The sequence below is a fragment of the Amyelois transitella genome, chromosome 3 (assembly GCF_032362555.1).
Source record: "Amyelois transitella isolate CPQ chromosome 3, ilAmyTran1.1, whole genome shotgun sequence".
Classification (NCBI taxonomy): Eukaryota; Metazoa; Arthropoda; class Insecta; order Lepidoptera; family Pyralidae; genus Amyelois; species Amyelois transitella.
In genome coordinates, this window is record NC_083506.1 from 13260932 (window position 1) to 13281798 (window position 20867).

Genomic DNA, 20867 nt, shown 5'->3' on the forward strand with positions numbered 1-20867 from the left:
AACGCGGAAAGACGCTGTTGAGAGTTTTGTTAAACTATTGCTTTTACATACATACATACATACATAAAATGATGCCTCTTTCCCGGAAGGGTAGGCAGAGACTACCTCTTTCCACTTGCCACGATCTCTGCGTACTTCCTTCGCTTCATCCACATTCATAACTCTTTTCATGCAAGCTCGGCAATTTCGGGTACTCTTGACCTGATCCTTTACCAGGACGTCCTTAATTTGATCTAGATTGAATATTGCTTTTAAGGTACTCAAAATAAGGTTTAAATCATGATAATTGTGAGTTAAACATACACGAAAGCGTATAGACGGGAGGCACCAATAATGAGCCACCCTGTGCGAGGGAATTTTGCACATGTATTTACTAACACTATCTCTAAGATTTCTGCATAACTAATAAAGTGGACCATGATCCATGATCTGAATAATAAATAAATGAAATTAGTCAACCAGCTTTCATTAATCCTCTCCACGTGTACCAATCTACAAGGCCTGTTATGTAAAATTCTGGCGTATTTCAAATGCTTCGTAGCAAAATTTTACGAATTGGTGCAAGACCTTTTTGTCCTCTCAAACTATAACCGCAATGAAGTAGAGTCAGCAACAGCCTTCCTGATTGTTTGGGTCGCGACGAAAACATTCAACTTGTTACCGTCGACCCCCGCTGAAAGATTATTACATTGTTTAAATTCGGCAGGACTGTTGAGGGGTTATCTAAAATACTAGTAGTGTCACATACTAGACTTTTAAACTTGGGGTTCCACTTGTAGGCGATTAGGTAGTTAGGTAGTAGTAGGCTAACAACCTGCCACTATTAGAATCTCAATTCCATCATTAAGCCATACAGCTAAACGTAACCTTTCAGTCTTCTCAAGTCAGTTGAATTAGCCGCCTTTTACGACATCCATAGGTTAGATATGTAGTAGTTCTTTTCTTTAAGTGCCGGAAACCACACGGCACTTGAAATTATAACTATTAATTTAACGTGTAAGTTAAAACGTAAAGTTATGAATGTAGATGAAGCAAAGGAAATATGCAGAGATCGTGGCAAGTGGAAAGAGGTAGTCTCTGCCTAACCCTCCGGGAAAGAGGCGTGATTTCATGTATGTATGTATGTTAAAACGTTTAGGAGTATATAACTTAGATTTTTTATTCTTTCGAACTATAACCACTACAAAGTAGGGTCGGCAAAAGCCTCCCTGATTGTTTGGGTCGCGACACAAACATTCCGCTTGTTACCGCCGACCCTCGCCGAAAGATTAACTAACTTTGTTTTAGCTGTATTGTTTGCTTGGAGTCTTGTTATCTAAAATTTTGCTACAGTATGTATTATAGTAAGGTTTTGTAGCCAAATTGCTAAAAACGCTTAATATTTTCGTCATGCCTGGCTGTCCGTTCATATGTAAAATTAGGAGACTATGCGTAGGTACTTAACGATTGGTTTGGAGAGCCGATTTCAACCATGGTGATAAATTATGAGACAAAATGAAAGCATATTTATGAATAATTAAACGCGCACGTAACGTACCTTTATTTTATCTCGGACCACGCTCTGTGACCACGGATTGTAAATTGATTCGAAGCATCCGATGTAAAATAAAAATTCGTTACGTGGGCGCTTCATACCTGTATTATTTATATAAAGTAAAATAAATTATTTAAGACAGTTACATATTTGAGGTTAACATTTAACAGTTACAAACCAAGTAATATTTATACATATAAACTAATAAAGTTATCGTAGTAAAAGACAGATCACATTTTTATATAAGAACTAGAGGCCGCCCGCGTCTTCGTCCGCGTGGAATCAATCTCCCGGGAACTCCGACATAAAAAGAAGTCTATATGTTATTCTGGGTTTTCAGTTTTATGTAGGTAACATACCAAATTTCATCGTAATCGGTTCAGTCGTTTTTGCGTGAAACAGTAACAAACATCCATACTGACATCCTGACATACAAACTTTCGCATTTATAATATTAGTAGGATATATATATTTTTAATTGCCATTTCTTCATTACATTGTTTTTTACATAGATCTTTGTAGTTCACACAAACTCAGGAATTTCTAGCCTGATTACTGCAACATTGTTTAACATGACAAAGACCGAGTTAGCCGTAGCTTAGCTGACGTAGACGGTGACACATAAAAGCTTCCTTTGATCGGCCTTCGGATTAAATAGAGGAAAGTACGAGGGATATTGTATGTATTTTGCAGTATGCATGTGCACTTTATCGCACCACCAACTTAAAGTTTTTCTGTTTGGTCAGCTGGTTGACTGGTAGAGAATGCCAAACGGCATAAAGTCCACACTTTGCACTTTTTCCTTGTTAAATGAAGTTTTAAATGTATAAATTGATGTAGGTAACTACTTAGTTTTTTAAAGTCAGTATTGTTCATTATCTAAAGGATTATTAGGTTTTATTTCAGAAGTTTTTATTTAATTATGCTTTTTTTAGTTCTAACAAACTTAAAATAAAAATTTTAAGATGCAATGACGATTGATAATGGAACAAAACATACCTCTTGAGTAAATGTCAATAGAAATCAAAATTAATAAAAAATAAATATAAAAAAAAACCGTAACAAATTAACTTACAACACATGTCTTTTATGCACCGGGGGTTTAGCTAAGAACTCAAGATGAAATCATCAATATACTCTATCAGTGCTTTGTCTAAGAACACACGCACGATTACTTTTAAATTTAAAAAAAATATTGAAATCATCCGTTCTGCCGCGCAATTTAAGAACGCAGTAAAGAACACGAGAACAGTTTCGAGAAAAACGCGGTCAAAGTTTTAAACTTATTTTAGGCTACCTAAAATATGTTATGCAAAAATTTTTAAAAATAACTATACTGACTTAAAGAGCATAACTCGAAGATTATCTTGATATGGCGTTTGGTGTTTAAATTATCATATAGTGCATAAAATTTAATTAAAACTGTTTATGTTATGGCTTAATTAATTTTTTCATAAGACATTATTTTCATGAATGCAGTAAAATTGATCCTTACGGCATTTATGCTAAAATTCTTTTATTTACAGCACATAGGTTACGTGAATTAATGTTATTTTACATTTTGCAACACAATATATGCGCCGTAACTTTATAATATACTGCATTTATGATAATAAAAAACATGAAAGGAAATGACTTATCACAGATTATATAGCGCAGTAATATTGCATTTACATTGCATTTATCTTAAGTCAGTAACGCTTTCATTTTGAACTATACCAAAATAAAAAATAAAATGAATTAAAGATCTTCTTGGTCATTAAAAAGATATCTCCGTTTGCGTAACATAATAAAATTATAACTAATAATTAAGAATAAAATGGCACCCATTTCGAGGTTCGTAAGGTAACAATCAGTTCAAAAACTTATAAAATAAATAAAAAACCTTCTTGGTCATCAAAAAAATATCTCCACTTGCTTAACAGAATAAAATTATAACTAATAATTAAGTATAAAATGGCACCCATTTTGAGATTCGTAAGGTCAAAAACTTATAAAATAAATTAAAAACCTTCCTGGAACATGTCCATTTGCTTAATAAATAAAATTAATAATTCGATAAGTACGAAATAATAACCTCTGAGGTTCAAAAGTTTGAATAATAATGTAAATGTTTCATTATAAGTTTTATTTAACAATTACTAATCATATTGAAAAAAATAAATCTATATTTAATTTAATCTATTAAATCTCATATAAGTAATTTTTTTTTATGTACTTGAGAGAGATGATTTAACATTTTGAGCATTTTGTTTTCGATGCATTATTTCAAATTCAATTCAAATTCAAAATTTTTATTCATTACTATAGGATACTATATATCGCTTAATAATTGTCAAAACGTATGGTTTAACAACATTGGTTGACGTCAAATAAATTACTTAAAAACTAAGTTTACTGCCGCTTCCAAGGCGTCAGTGCAGAAGAAGCGGTAACAAACTGCACTGCAGCATTTTCTTCAACAACGTCAACTTCACAATATTAATTAAACTTAGAATAGAATGTGGACGAGAGAATACATTGTTCAGATTTATATATTTATGAGATTTAATATTGAAAAAAGAAAATATATATATAATATATATATATATATATTATGGATTGCCAATTTTAAAAAGATTTATGTACAGAGTGTACTGAATTTTCATTTAAGTTCAAATCAAACTACAATTAATTACGAGGTTCCTGTGCCAAGCTCAAGCCAGATGTTTTTATCATTAAGGTAATCATCAGTCCTATAATAAGCCTTCTCACAAAGTACTTTCTTTACATACTCTTTGAATTTTCGGTTGGGCATATCAAGAACAGACTCCGGCAACCTATTATAAAATCGTATACAGTTTCCCATAAATTATTTACTGACTTTGCTAAGCCTATGAAACGGCATGACTAATTTATGTTTATTACGTAAATTTCTATCACTTGTGGCACTAACTTTTTGAAAAAAAGAGGTATTTTTCCTAACATACATTATAAGATCAAAAATGTACTGGGACGCTACTGTCTGTAGGTTTTTTTCTTAAAGAGTTGTCTTAACGAGTCTCTTGGTCCTAAACCGTAACTTGCGCGAACGGCCCTTTTCACTTAATAGTAGACGTATATTGCTGAAGCATTAATGCAGTAAGTGATCTTAAGACATTAAACTAAATATCGTTCTAGTGATAAACAAATACATGAACGTACAATAAATGCCGTAATTGTCAGTTGCCGCGTTCATGACTTGTTAAACCTAAAAACAATTCCGACGAGCTTTTCGATAAACGCAGTATAATTGTAGTTGCTGCATGAATATTATGTGAGAGTCATTTGCTTTTACCATGGCAACATATAAAAAATGACGTTATTGGTAAATACTGCACTATTGTTGTGTTGCTAATACCATTATGAAATGTTTCTACATAATCTATACATATAATAAATCTGTAGAAAGGTCAATTCTGTACATTGAAAATATTGAAAAAATAAATAGCAGGGGGTGTTACTGGATCGATACCAAAAACAAATATGTGATTGAAAAAATTTTTGTCTGTCTGTCTGTATGTTCAGGCATCACGTGAAAACTAACGGTTCGATTTAGATGAAACTTGGTATAATTATACCTTATTATCCTGGGCATAAAATAGGATACCTTTTATCCTGGAAAAATACGAAAAAAAAAAATCTTAGTTTTTCAGTTTATCCATAGACGTTGTTCTGTAGAACCGCGAACACACGTTACGTTACCAGCAGTGGGTTCAGCGCCGTAACTGTAGCGCCGAAAGTCGGATTTAGCTTGAACCGTTTGCGGCACACGCGGGCCGCTACTAATTACTATGAAAAAATACTTTAGTCCGGTCAATCTAGACATTCGAAGCTACATTAATTCCCATCAAGTTGAAAATGAGTATAGGTAATTGTTTAAAACACAATCAAAAGAATTATCTCAAAATTCCCCATGATTCCGGTTTTAGGAAAAATATTTACCCAATTTTTGTCAAAGGTAAAAATGGGTGTTTCGCGATTTTCTTCAAAACGGTAAGTTTTTCAAATCGGAAAATCACAGTCAGATATAAATTGTAGATCATAAAGTTATCTATAAAAAAGGTATCAATAATTTTTTTCAATAAAGCTACCGTTTCTGAGATATAACGATGCAAAAAGTTGCAAGCGTCATAATATGCACACGTTTCCACGCCACCTCTGAGGTAGTGTACTATTAGCGCGTTTTTTTTAACATTTTTATTATTAAACTTGAAAAAGTCTAAAATAGGTGAGAATAAACACGTGTTTTCACTACGCAGTGGCACTCAAGACTAACTTTCGCATTTATTATTTTAAAAAAATTGAATAACCCTAAGTGAAGAAAATCATCTTAGGACAATAATAGAGATTACAATTAAATCAAATTAAAACTAAAACTACTCACAAAAAGAAAGAAAAGAGATGACTACAAACTAAAATTTAATTTATAAATTGTACAGTCCCTGCATAGTATCAACATGCGGGAGTGTGCCCAGAAGGCTGGCAGCATTGCCAATTTGAATGCTGATTCTCTGAGCCAGATAATTTCCAGCCCTCCGGTCAAGAGATACCTCAATCAGCTTTTTCGACAATTGTCGGAAAAGCTGATGGGCAGATAGGCCCCCCGGTCCCAGAGTTTCTACCCCAAAAGGTTCAAAAGTATAGGTATTACCGATACCTACATATTTGCGCCTTTTGAGGTTTTTTGCTTCATTTGAAGCAGAACCGGCCTTAGATTTAGTAACCTGAAGATGAGACGGCGCAAGTGTGTCGACCCAAGTAGCATCCCACACCAAAGGCCGCCCCAATCTCCAGGGTACCAAAGTCATACCATCCGGTCTCTTGGCATCATCCCGAGCCAGACCGTTTAGTTCTAGAACGGCTGGAACATGGATGGTGGCAAGAGCACGGAGGATTATATCATTTAGGGCGACATGGCGCCCTAAACGGCCGGCACTCCTAGGGCATGAGAGGCCGTGGTATCCATAGCCGACAACGGTATCCCCGCAAGGACTACTATTATTAAAGACTAACGGTATTTCATGTGTTGAAAATTCTGAGATAAAGCATTACTGCTACACAGAGTATATACGAGACGTGCTTATGAATATTATGACGCTTGCAACTTTTTGCATCGTTATATCTCAGAAATGGTAGCTTTATTGAAAAAAAAACTTTATGATCCAATCTATGTCTAAGGTAATTTTCCGATAAAACTTACCGTTTTGAACAAAATCGTGAAAACCCCATTTTTGAAAACCCTTGACCCAAGGGTAATTTTATTTCCTTAAACCGGAATCATGGGGAATTTTGAAATAATGCTTTTGATTGTGTTTTAAACAATTATACTCATTTTCAGTTTGATGAAAATTAATGTAGCTTCATTCTTATTTTTTGGTCTAAATTGACCGGACTACTTACTACAGAACTCGAACTCAACAGCAGAAGGTCAATACAGGGATCTCCTTAATTATTATAGGCCTAGCCGTAATTGGGTCCAATAGGTATTTATAAGATGTCATTGCCAGAGTTACTCAAAATGGAGAAATAAACCATCCACGCGAAGACCGACGCGGACGGAGTCGCGGGGGGAAGCTAGTACTAAATAAGTAAGTGTTTTTACTGCAGTTATATTATGAAAGTGAAATTAAAATCTGCTCATTACTGCATTTATGTTATAACGTATTTCCGTTTCTAAACGAGATAGAAGAAAACGGGTCTTTGATTCTTGTAGATCGCAATGTCAGCATCTCCTACCTATAGGACAACCATAAACGCAGTAAGTGGTACTTACTGCGTTCTTAAATTGCGCGGCAGCGTTAATGACCTATCAAGCCACAGACAGGCAGACAACATCCCTCTTTTTCCATCGAGAGTTAAAAAAAGGATTTCATTTGAAAAATAAATAATAAACATAAAAGATCTAATTTTATCTATAAAATTAAACGACATTGTCAGTACAATATTGTTATTTATAATAGAAATGAGATAATTATCTCAAAAAAGAAATTTGTTTCCAATTCAATTACGTTTGTTGAAAGTTCTAGGCGGAATTGTCTGCGATATTTGCCGCTAGGGACGAGAGAATTCCAGAAAAAGTCTATTTTATTTCGAAAGGTCTAGTCTATTTAATATTTCATAAATATCAGTTCTAAAGTTATTACAAATAAGAATACGTCACATGTTTTATGTAATGTTAGGATAAACCTTTTGCGCGTGACTTTGGTCCGTCGGGAATTCTCTTGAATAAAAGCAGTCAATGGTTACATTTGAAGGTCTTTTAAAGTTGGGAATTAAATAGTAAAATATATTTTCTCTATACAATCGAAAGAAATATAGATGGCTGGATAGATAGACCTTTTATTGCGCCATAAGAAAAAGAAAAATAAAAGGAAAAAGAAAAAAAAACACATGAGTTACAAAGGCTGACTTAAGCAATCCCTCCTGGTCAACCTTAGGGTGAAAGATATTGTAATATGTATCATTTTATAAAAAAAATACATTAAATGTCAGTTAGTAGCAAAAATACAATGTTAAGATTTTCATAAATCACATTAAAAAGTAAGCGATCGTTCAAAATAAAGACAATGTAAAAAAAAATACCAAACATCGATTCGATTCCCCAAACCCTATTTCATCGTCAGTCGATAAGTTACCGAGTCCCTCGTCGTCGATCGCAACCCTATTGACATGCCCAAGGTCCCTCAACAAATAATCGAATTACAAAATCAAAAGATATTACGAGAAATAATGCCTACAGGGAAGTTGTAACAGAAAAAAAAAACAAAAGAATTATAAAAATGGATTTGTGGGTATTTATTCTGATTTCAGAGACGACTTCTAAAGGTTATATTATACTCTTATTATTCGAAAAGGTCTTGGTTATTATTAGAAAAAGAAACATTATCGAAGACTTAGATACACAGTTTTGCAAAACATACAGCTTTATTTATCCCTCAGGAGGTAGACAGAACCAACAGTCTCGAAGATTGAAAGGCCGCATACATGCATACATATAATCACGTCTATATCCCTTGCGGGGTAGACAGAGCCAACAGTCTTGAAAAGACTGAATGGCCACGTTCAGCTATTTGGCTTAATGATAGAATTGAGATTCAAATAGTAACAGGTTGCTAACATATCGCCTAAAAAAAGAATCCCAAGTTTGTGAGCCTATCCCTTAGTCGCCTTTTACGACATCCATGGGAAAGAGATGGAGTGGTCCTATTCTTTTTTGTATTGGTTGCGGGAACCACACGGCACATTACAACAAATAAAAAAATAAAAGGAGAGAGAAGACGTAGGAGATGAATCTGTGCCTTTACGCGCTCTGTTAACGCATTTTATCGATCTTCTTCACTTCCACATCTAGGCTAGAAACCAACTATTAAAACGCGTTTATATTATAAACTATGTTCTCATGCCTAAATTGATGGGTCCTTTACAAACAAACTAAGCAAATCGGATTCCAATATACATATACCCCATTAGAGGCATGTCAAAGTTTCCGAGCTGCGTATATACTGACATACATATTTGATTTGATGCCAAATCACGCGAGCCGTTTTCAAGGGTTAATGTAAAATATTTACTTGGGACTTTGGACTGTCTGCGGAAGGTTTCGATGTACAGTGGGGCACATGAAAAGGTATCACAGTATTTTATTTCTTTAATTGCAATTCTTTGCTTCCAATGTCAAATAAATAAAAAAAAACAAAGTAATATAATAGACGCGAAAATGAGTTAGTTTTGTAGATACCTATTCACAGTTAAATAACTCAACTGATCCGATTTTTATGAAACATACCTATGTACATACATATAGTCACGCCTATATCCCCTGCGGGGAAGACAGAGCTAACAGTCTTGAAACGACTGATAGGTCACATTCTGCTGTTTGGCTTATTGATAGAATTGAGATTCAAATAGTGACAGGTTGCTAGCCCATCGCCTAAAAAAGAATCCCAAGTTTGTAATCGAATCCCTTAGTTTCCTTTTACGACATCCATGGGAAAGAGATGGAGTGGTCTTATTCTTTTATGTATTGGTGCCGGGAACCACACGGCAAAATACATACATATAGTCACGTCTATATCCCCTGCGGGGAAGACAGAGCTAACAGTCTTGAAAAGACTGATAGGCCACGTTCAGCTTTTTGGCTTGATGATAGAATTGAGATTTAAATAGTTTTACAAAACTAGGCCATTTTTACATGTTGACATTTCTTTAAAACACTGTTCTTATCTTGTCATTCAAATTTACATAAATCATTGAATAGATAGATAGATAAACTCTTAATTTCACCAAGAGAAAAAGAAAATTAGAACAAAAAAAATACAGCTTATGAGGTACAAAGCAGACTTAAGAATATGGACTTGCATTTTTCACTACAATCAATAACTTAGAGACACTCTCACAATCTTTTAGCGAGATTCAGAAAGTCCCATTAAATAAATTAATGACGTCCCTATCTTCCTGTTGACCTGATTTCACACACAGTTGACGATAAACATTAAATGTAATACATCATACATGAAATGTACGAGCCGTTATGAAATAGCGATCCATTACATTTTGCCGCTCTAATGGATGCTGAATGCTATGTGGTTTTGACGCATGAGTAAATATACCTATGTATGTGTATCCTACTAATATTATAAATGCGAAAGTTTGTATGTCAGTATGGATGTTTGTTACTCTTTCACGCAAAAACTACTGAACCGATTACGATGAAATTTGGTATGTAAGTAGCTGAAGACCCAGAATAATATATAGGCTAATTTTAATCCCGGAGTTCCCGCGGAAGTGATAGGGTTTCCATGCGGACGAAGTCGCGGGCGGCCTCTAACAGTGTAATATAATTGACATTGCGTGTCCATTCTTCTTTTTAAATCATTCTCTTGGCGTAAGTTTTAGTTGCGTTGTTACATTAACGGATTTTTGCCGGAGGGGTAGGCAGAGACTACCTCTTTCCACTTGCCACGATCTCTGCATACTTCTTTCGCTTCATCCACATTCATAACTCTCTTCATGCAAACTCGGCGGTTTCGGGTACACTCGCTCTGACCCTTTGCCAGGTCGTCCTGGATTTGATCAAGATATACAAGTTAAGTCAAAGTTTGGAACGTAGATGGCTTATGGACTGGAATAATTTGATTAATCAATGATGTTATATCGTTAGCTGTATTTTTTATCTTGACCTTGTCTGACTTATTTTGATTTTTCTTGACTTTGTCCACATATGTATATTGGGGATAGCCCATGTTCATTCTCAAGGCTTGGTCCATGTCTGAATTATATATCTGTAAAATAGTGTTAGTGGTTTCAGCGTGATAACGTCACAGACGGACAGTCGGAGGTGCTTCTGTATTTATAATATGACGATATTTATTGAGTTAGCAGTTTAGTGAAGGATAGATTTAGGTAAAATAAAAAGTAAGAAAAATTGAAGATGTATTTAGCTGGTAAATATTAAGAGCGATATTAACTTACAATTTATTTAAGATACAGGTTAATTAGTGGTGAAGGGTAGAAATAGGCAAAATAAATAAAAAATGTTATAATTAAAATTTGCCGTTAAACTGTTCAGCAGTTTGGCAATGGAAAAATACTGTAATTAGATATAAGTTTTTCTGAATAAATAAATAAAAAAAAAAAAAAAAAAAGTACAAGAGTCAATCTATACAAGAATTAAAAAAAATCCAAATATTGTCTTTTATTATTCAAAGACCTGAATTAATAGTAGCAAACAATTAGAAAATGCAAGTTTTAAACTAGAAAAATAACCTGTTATTACGATACTGTTGCTGTAAAGGATCGACCTCTTAAATCTTGTATTGACTCATGTGTTTGCGGTGAATCGCGGATGACGTCACAATCGCGAAACAAGATAGCCGGGTACGGCGGGAATTGCTGCAATATTTGTTGGATGTGCTTTTACTACGCTCTTAAAATAGCCGATACCATTTTACGTCGTAAAGCAATGTTTCTAAGTTAATTTCACTATTTCAACCCTACCCTTGTATCGTTTTGATTTCAGCTGTCTCTGCTCGTCTGATGTCCAGATCTTCAAAGAAAGACCAGCTAAAGCTGAAGACAAAGATATTCCTATTAAATACCTGTGTGTGAGGCTGCACATGTACTGTCAAATGCGCGTAAACAGTCAGATGAAGACGTATGGTTATGTGACCATGGGAGTTGGCAGCTCTGCAGGCCCAGCGTCCACCGTCAGCTGTCTCTGCTCGTCTGATGCCGATGGAGTCATGAGACCTGCTGTACCGGCCTCCGCCCTCAGTGTCGCGGACTTCACGGAGGACTCCACCAGCGGTTTCTCGGTACCAGCTGGAACAATGTTTAGAAGTTTAATTGCGATGTTCGTTGTAGGATTATTGAGAAAGATGACGTCAATTTTGTTTCTGTTTGCCCAAACAATAAAGTTACTGAAACCACACAAATCTAAAAGCTAGATACAAACATACATACATATGATCACGTCTCCATCCCTAACGGGGTAGAGAGAGCCAATAGTCTTGAAAATACTGATAGGCCACGTTCAGCTTTTTGGCTTAATGATAGAATTGAGATTCAAATAGTGACGGGTTGCTAGCCCATCGCCTAAAAGAAGAATTTGGGATTCTTCTTTATAAGCCTTTCCCTTAGTCGCCTTTTACGACATCCATAGGAACGAGATCGAGTGGTCCTATCCTTTTTTTTATTAGTGCCGGGAACGACACGGCACTTAAAGCTAGATACTTAGGTTTATATAAATTACAGATTTAGAGCACTTATGACACTTATGTTTTTATCGCGCGAAAAACTATCGCTCTCCCGTTCACGTCAAATTTTCTAAAGATTAATTATTACTTGCTTGTTGCCAATTATTTTACGTCATGAACAACTTAAGAAGAAGTTAATTTTCCAATCAACCTTCAACTCATCAGCATTCAGTAAACTTTGCATCGAAGACATTATTCTGAAACTGGACCAACAGCATTCGGAGAAGTTAAAGATTTTCACCTCGGGACTTTTTGTCGAGTTTCAAAGGAGCTTAGTTTTTTGAGGGTGCAATTCTGGAATATTCGCGAGAGCAAGACTTAGCAAGCTTATCATGACGTCATAATTGTGCAGAAAGTTTCATTATACCTACTTGAGTTGTAATGCAAAGTTCAAACAAAGACAAGTACATACACGTTGCAAAGTCGCTCAGGCAGCAACATAGACGAACGTATCTTGATCAAATTAAGGACGTCCTGGTAAAGAGTCAGGTCAAAAGTACCCGAAACCGCCGAGCTTACATGAAGAGAGTTATGAATGTGGATGAAGCGAAAGAAGTAGAGAGATGCAATGCAGAGATCGTGGCAAGTGGAAAGAGGTAGTCTCTGCCTACCCCTCCGGGAAAGAAGCGTGGTTTTATGTATGTATGTATATTGATTTTTCTCTATCGACGTTTTCTTTTTCGTCTTAGAAACTTAAACTTCTACTAAATGCTTGTTCCAAAACCAGCTCATATAAGTCTGATTTCACCTCATCATTAGGCGTTCTTACGTGCACAGTGTACCTACGGGCAGAGTCAGCGGTTGCCTAGCAACGGCACGGAGAACGCTCTCATTAAGGTCACAACGCAGCAAAGGAAATACTCTTGTCACAAATAAGGAATGAACGGAAACTTCTTTTTGTAATGAGGGTGAGAAGACTGAAATAATACTTTTGACTTGATTCACGTTACGATTTGTCACAGATTGCGTCTAAAAGATCTAATTTGATTTAAGTGATGTGACGTCAATAAGTGATACTTTGTATCCAATTTTGTAGAAGAGGCCGCCCGCGACTTCATCCGCATGGAAACCCTATCATTCCCGCGGGAACTCCGGGATAAAAAGTAGCCTATATGTTATTCCGGGTCTTCAGCTACCTACATACCAAATTTCATTGTTATCGGTTCAGTAGTTTTTATGTGAAAGAGTAACAAACATCCATACTGACATACAAACTTTCGCATTTATAATATTAGTAGGATAAACTTATTGAAAAGTGTATGCATCACAAGTTCAAAGGATTTTCAAATCTGGCAGATAGGCGACAATAAGAAGTGTATATAGTATTTTGTGTTTCACTAACAAATGGATTCTGTAGTTTGTTAGAGTAAAAATCGTTACCTAATTTTTTTTTTGATTCACCGAACGCGTAAATAAATAATGAATTAATTCGAACGTATAATTTGTACCAACGAAACCTATATTATTATTTTAATTATACAGTTAAAAGGAGCGTACGTAATAATAAGCACGTGTTGACTTTACACCTGATTTTTAAACACATTTTACAAGTTTTTTTTCCGCAGAGAGTTTGTTAATTTAATTGTTGTTATTAACGTATGAAGTGGTTCCTGGCACCAAAAAAATTATAATAGGTCCACTCCTTCTCTTTCCCATGGATTTCGTAAAAGGGGAATAAAGGATAAGCTTATAAACTTAGTATTCTACTTTTAGGCAATGGATTAATAACCTGTAACTATTTCTATCATTAAGCTGAACGCAGACTATCTGTCTATCAAGACTGTTGGCTCTGCCTACCCGGCAAGGGATATAAACGTATATATTAACGTGTATATTAATTAATAATTTCTTCTTATTCTTCGCTATAAGATCAGTTGAATGCAATTAGAATGATGAAAAATCGGTGTACATACATTTAAGGCATGATAACAAAAATGGCGGCCTGTATACAAGGCCGCCATTTTAGTAGCTACACGGTCTTCCTACTAAAACTTTAAATTCTATGGTGCTAGCTTGTCCGTATATTGTTTAATAGTTTTAGTGGTCATACGGAGGGTTAATTAGTTACTATGTTTACGACCCTACCGAGACCAATTCCTTCTTTATGACATAACCGTGGTCCAAAATACCCCGCAACTGTAGTTTCCACAATGGGTAAGCAAAAAGTTAATACGGGTTAAGATGGCGTGTGCAAAAAAAAATAATAATAAAAAGTTTTAAAAGGTTCCGTCCTATGTTTCGAAGATTCTGACAGCTTTTTTAGTGTCAATAGTTTTTAGCAGAGGATGGATGAAGGAGCTTAAAAGCTTTCTTGGTGTCTTATGGTATGGTGCCCTGAAAAGTCGAATTCGCATAAAGAGAATTATGAATGTAGATGCAGTGAAACATCGTAGGAAATAGAAATATGCAGTCTATACCTACCCATACGGGAAAGAAGGGTGATTTAGATACAGTGATTGATGTTATTTCAATACACACATGTAGTCACGTTTATATCCCTTGCAAGGTAGACTGAGCCAACAGTTTGGAAGCCAAATTATTTCCAAAGATAATATTAAAGAATAGCTGTGCCCGGGACTTCGACCGCGGGGGATAGTTATTTTGGGCATCACTGAAGCCCTCAAGGATGAATAATTTTCCCCGTTTTTTCACATTTTCCATTATTTCTTCACTCCTAAAAGTTGCAGCGTGATGTCATATAGCCTTCCTCGATAAATGGTCTATTCAACACAAAAATAATTTTTCAATTGGAACCAGAAGTTCCTGAGATTAGCGCGTTCAAACAAACAAACTCTTCAGCTTTATAATATTAGTATAGATTAAATCAACGTTTTTCATAGCGAGGAACCCTAAAACGTGCAAAGGGCAGCTATTTCGGTAACGCGTCGGCATAATATGCTAGTGTGGTTCCCACGGGACATTTGGAAAAGATTTTCCGATAGGATAACGTTACGTGGCGAGAACTGTCTGAGGTAAGATTTCTCGGAAATTTACCAAAGTTTAGGCATATTCGAAGGCAACATTATTACTTGTAAAATGGTCAACGGAATGAAAAACACATGATTGGACAGGTATGGATTAAGCCACAGAGCGCTTATCTCTGCGGCTTAATCCATTCGAAGGCTTTCTGAGACTGTGACTATGATCCAGTGGTTGCGTCATCTACACTGGTCTGCTAGCGAAAACAAAGACATAGTGTGTGCTAGCTGCTTCTCTTTTCGTATAGATTGTAAAAGTCAAAGGAAAGACACATAAAATTGGGATTCTTTTTTAGGCCTTAGGCTAGCAACCTATCAATATTTGAAACTCAATCATGTCATTCAGTTATTTATTTACCTATTTAAACTTTATACACGTGAAATATACAACAGATGGAGGTAATGCCTCAAGGCATTCTCTGCCAGTCGATAAAGGATAAAGATGTAATTATATGTATGTATGTAAGGTAAAAACACAAAGAGAATCCTGCTCCAGCTTGGTATATGGTTTTTATAAGAAGTGAGATGAAGGTGAGCGCTTCCAATTAGAATGTACTTCCGTGTTTTTTTCACAAATATTTTGCTCTCGTAAAACATTATCTTTCGGGGAGCACAATAATTGGTAAAACTAGCTATAAGACAACATAGTTCACACAAAAAGAAGAAATTAAAAATGTCTGCTTTAAAAATTGCGCCGTCTATTGAAAAAGAAAAAAAATATATTCTGCACGCTCCGCTGCCAAGACACAAATGTAGCAGTATGTGTGTTGGGTTGTTTGTTCACCACAAACATTACTTAGGACGACGTGTGTAGAATACACGAAGTACTTCAACAAGATCGCACTTCTATAAATATTTCCAAAGCGGCTTTCCTTCGCCGGAATTGAAATACTTCACGAATTTTAAGAGCAAACAAAAGTTTTATAATTTGCTACAAATTTGTCTTTTGCAATTGACAAAATTATAAGTGATGCCTTAATTTTTTTTCAATCCTTTAATCAAGTATAAAAATACAAACATATACATATAATCACGTCTGTATCCCTTGCGGGGTAGACAGACCCAACAGTCTTGAAAATACTGATAGGCCACGTTTAGCTGTTTGGCTCACTGATAGAATTTAGATTCAAATAGTGACAGGTTGCTAACCCATTGCCGGGAACCACACGGCACCAATACAAATTTGTTATTTTATGATAATGTTATACATTTATTAATATCAGTAAGTTTATATCTTAATTATTATGTACACAAGCCAATGCCTTTCTTTACACTTTCCTGTCGTGAAGAAATTTCTCTACAAATAAGTAAGTCGTGCCCTTGTTCTGAATTTCTTTTTATTTCAAGTTTTATTCTTATTTTCCTTGATGTATATAAAACCATAAATAAAAAATAACCCTTAATGGGTAACTACTGCACAATAATTCGCATTCAAAGAACAAGGGAGAGATTAAAAAAGGAAAAAAGTCTGTTTAAATCTTAAAATTTGGTTTTCCAAAACCACTCCAATTTCGCCTGTACGTACCGTACTGAAATAATTATGAAATCTGAGCATAGGCCGCGTGCACACTAGCATTACGTTGCGGTCGGCGTCCGCAGCACGGCTTGTGGTCGGCCTAATGTACTAATGTATACGTTGCATTTCCATGATGCGTGATAGTTTGTGAGTTAACTGAAACGTATTTACTAGTGCCGTGTGGCTCCCGGCACCAATACAAAAAATAATAGGACCACTCCATCTCTTTCCCATGGATGTCGTAAAAGGCGACTAAGGGGTAGGCTATGGTAAGGAGATGGAGTGGTCCTTTTTTTCTATTGGTGCCGGGAACCACACTGCGCAGTTCAGTACTATTGACTTGGTCTACCCCGCAAGGGATATTACGTGATTATATGTATGAAAGTAGTAAGTAGTATTGTAGTATGTAAATAAAGTAGGACCATTAAAGTCACGCCACTCCTAGAAACATTTGTGTATTGACTCATACAAATTTGAATGAAACGCATTTTATTTTATCATTTAGGCTTTTTATTTACCGCCTGTTTTTGTATGTAACTTTTAATCTATTTTTTTTAAATTTCAGTTTTTCTGCATAAAGAAGGACCCGGGCTCCCAGCTAGCTAGCAGTCAGGCCAAATACTGGGAAGATAACGATGTCATTGTCTGACGATAGAAATAAAACCACGTGTAATTTTTCTTTATAATTCACAGGGAAAAAAATATATGCAGAACACGTTTCCACGACACTATCTTTTTACATTACATTCGTCCGTAGCTGCTTCTTTTTGTTCGCATAATTAGGTTTGGGTCGGGCAGTCGGCGCTACCTCGAAACTTGGGATACGACCAATTTTATTGGTCCTGTTATCCTTTTTCTCAGTTCGGGAATACGAACAGTTTTCAAGGTCTATTTTGTCATAGGCTTACAAACTTGGGATTCTTTTTTTTAGGCGATGGGCTAGCAACCTGTCACTATTTGAATTTCAATTCTATCATTAAGCCAAATAGCTGAACGTGGCCATTCAGTCTTTTCAAGACTGTTGGCTCTGTCTACCCCGCAAGGGATATAGACGTGACCATATGTATATGTATATGTATCTATTTTGTCGTACAGTATTGGCTTTTTGATCGAATTTCGTATGCGTAAATTACGAGATAGTACTTCATAAAGAGCCGTGTGGTTCCCGGGACATTAGAAAAGGACTACATCACTCCAATACACTCTATCTCTATCCCATGGATGTCGTAAAAGGCGACTGAGGGATAGGGTACTAAACTTTATTTTAGGGATTCTTCTTTTAGGCGATGGATTGTCACTATTTGAATCTCAAATCTATCATTGAGCCAAACAGCTGAACCTGTCCTATCAGTCTTTCAAGACTGCTGGCTCTGTCTACCCCGCAAAGGATAAAGATGTTATTATATGAATAAATGAATGTCTAAAATATAACACTTTACTTTTGGAGCCTTGTATAAAATTGTACCAATATCTATAGAGATATATGTATGTATAGACGGCCTCTGTGGCGCAGCGGTAGTACGCTTGTCTGTGACACCGGAGGCCCCGGGTTCGAATCCCGGCCAGGGCATGATGAGAAAAGAACTTTTTCTGGTTGGCCTGGGTCTTGGATGTTTATATATATAAGTATGTATTATAAAATAATTTCTCACACAAGTCTCGAACTTACTTCGAGGCTAACTCAATATGTGTAATTTGTCCCGTATATATTTATCTATAACATGTATATGTATTCAAACATTATTATAAAAGCTAGTATTACACCGCCTCCTTCGCATGTCTTGTGAGTGACGAAGACAGATGAGCGCAAAAAGTAAGGATAACAGGATAATGCAGAATTACTTTGCAAAAGGATGAGTTTCATGGATCTTTTATAGGAGTACTTTGCACTCTTTTGAAGTAAAATTCGAAATAAAGTATAGGTAAGGAAACAATTTTCATGCAATTATGACAAACAATTTTCATATTATTATTAAATAGAAAAAAAATATATTCCGTATGCTCTATCTCACGTGAATACCGCATAGCACGAAATTTATTTCACAGCATTATCAATAATACAATAAGCTATTTATAGTGCTTATTGAAAAGAATTACATACATATAATCATGTCTACATCCCTTGCGGGGTAGAAAGTGCCAACGGCCTTCAAAATACTTGGCTTACTGATAGAATTGAGATTCATATAAAGTGACAGGCAGCGTCGCCTAAAATAAGAATCACAAGTTTATAAGCCAAAGTCGCCTATTACGACATCCATGGGAAAGAGATGGAGTGGTCCTATTATTTTACCTTTGGGTGCCGGGACCCACACGGCACGGCAAGAATTACATACATCGTTAAAAAGTATAACATTTCACGTTCAGAGTCAACATACATACATATGTATGTACATAAAATCACGCCTTTTTCCCGGAGGGTAAGGCAGATACTACATCTTTCCACTTGCCACGATCTCTGCATACTTCATTCTCTTCATCCACATTCATAACTCTCTTCATCCAAGCTCGGCGGTTTCGGGTACTTTTGACGTGACCTTCAGAGTTAAACCCTCCTTTTTCACACAATGGGCGAAAGTGAATCTCAATTTGTACGTAAAACCCTTGAAAGTAAACATCATGAATTGGCAACAAACACTTAAGTAACACAAACTCCTCTTTTTGCAAGGTAAGCTAAGTTAGACGCCTAGTACCAGGGGTCAAAGGGCGTAATTTTGCAGGTAGACTACTCGTTTTGTTTACTATACTTGTTCTCAGTGTTATTTTGATCTGTATAGAAAGAACAAGTTTATAAGCCCATCCCTTAGTCGCCTTTCACGACATCCACGGGAAAGAGATGGAGTGGTCCTATTCTTTTTTGGATTGGTGCCGGGAACCACACGGCTGTATATATATATATAATTATAAACTTGGGATTCTTTTCTAGGCGATGGGCTAGCAACCTATTTGAATCTCAATTCTATCATTAATCCAAATTGCTGAACGTGGCCATTCAGTCTTTTCAGGACTGTTGGCTCTGTCTACTCCGCAAGGGATATAGACGTGACCATATGTATATATAGAAAGAACGAAATTGGTAAAAGTATCAGTACAAGTTAAGGGTATGAAATGAATTGTTAACTGCCGTACAGTATAGCAAAAAAAAAATTATACCTAAATGTATGTTAAGCACACTAAAGCGAAAATTTTTCTTTTCTAATTTTAATATAAAACTTCGCAGAGCTCATAAAAATACGTTTCACTTTCTAAGACAAAATTTTCATAAAATAAAATGTCTTAATATAATGAAATTTCTCGATTAATTGTGCAAATATTTTCTCACATCTTGCTTCTACGTGACTGTACATCAGACATTTCATTTCTCCTAAACGAAGTAATGAGTCGTGAAATCGCTCATTCGATTGAACTCATAATGTTGATGATTAGACTTGTTAATGGGAAGGATTTCACTCTGAATATATGAAAAGAAAAATAACTACATACATATGGTCACATCTATATCCCTTGTGGGGTAGAGAGCCAGCAGTCTTGAAAAGACTGAATGGCCACGTTCATCTATTTGGCTTAATGATAGAATTGAGATTCAAATAGTGACAGGTTGCTAACCCATCGCCTAAAAAAGAATCCCAAGTTTGTAAGCCTATCCCTTAGTCACCTTAGGCCTGGTGCCGGGAACCACACGGTACATCCACACGGAATTTATCTGATAAAAAAATAATTTTAAATGGTATAACAAATTCAAATAAATTGATGCAGGGAGTGAACTGAATTTTGATTATGGTTTAAATCAAACTACAAATCTTTACGGGATTTTTGCGCCAAAAGTGGTACCTAGGTAAACTAAAGCTATTAAATAAATAAACTTTACTGTGCCGTGTGGTTCCCGGCACCAATAGAAAAAATAATAGGTCCACTCTGACTCTTTCCCATGGATGTCGTAAAAGGCGATTAAGGGATAGGCTTACAAACTTCGGATTCTATTTTAGGCGATGGGCTAGCAACCTGTCACTATATGAATCTCAATTCTATCTTGAAGCCAAATAGTTTAACGTGGCCTATCAGGG

At 35.7% G+C, this 20867-nt stretch overlaps 1 protein-coding gene across 1 annotated transcript in view; it reads right to left on the reverse strand.

The window, feature by feature from the left end:
- Positions 1 to 20867, reverse strand: part of LOC106132962 (cell adhesion molecule Dscam2) — a 168929-nt gene that overhangs the window by 33693 nt on the left and 114369 nt on the right. The window contains exon 7 of the mRNA XM_060952986.1: positions 11653 to 11875. Coding sequence (XP_060808969.1) covers positions 11653 to 11875 — 223 coding nt within the window. The remainder of the gene's footprint in view (positions 1 to 11652; positions 11876 to 20867) is intronic.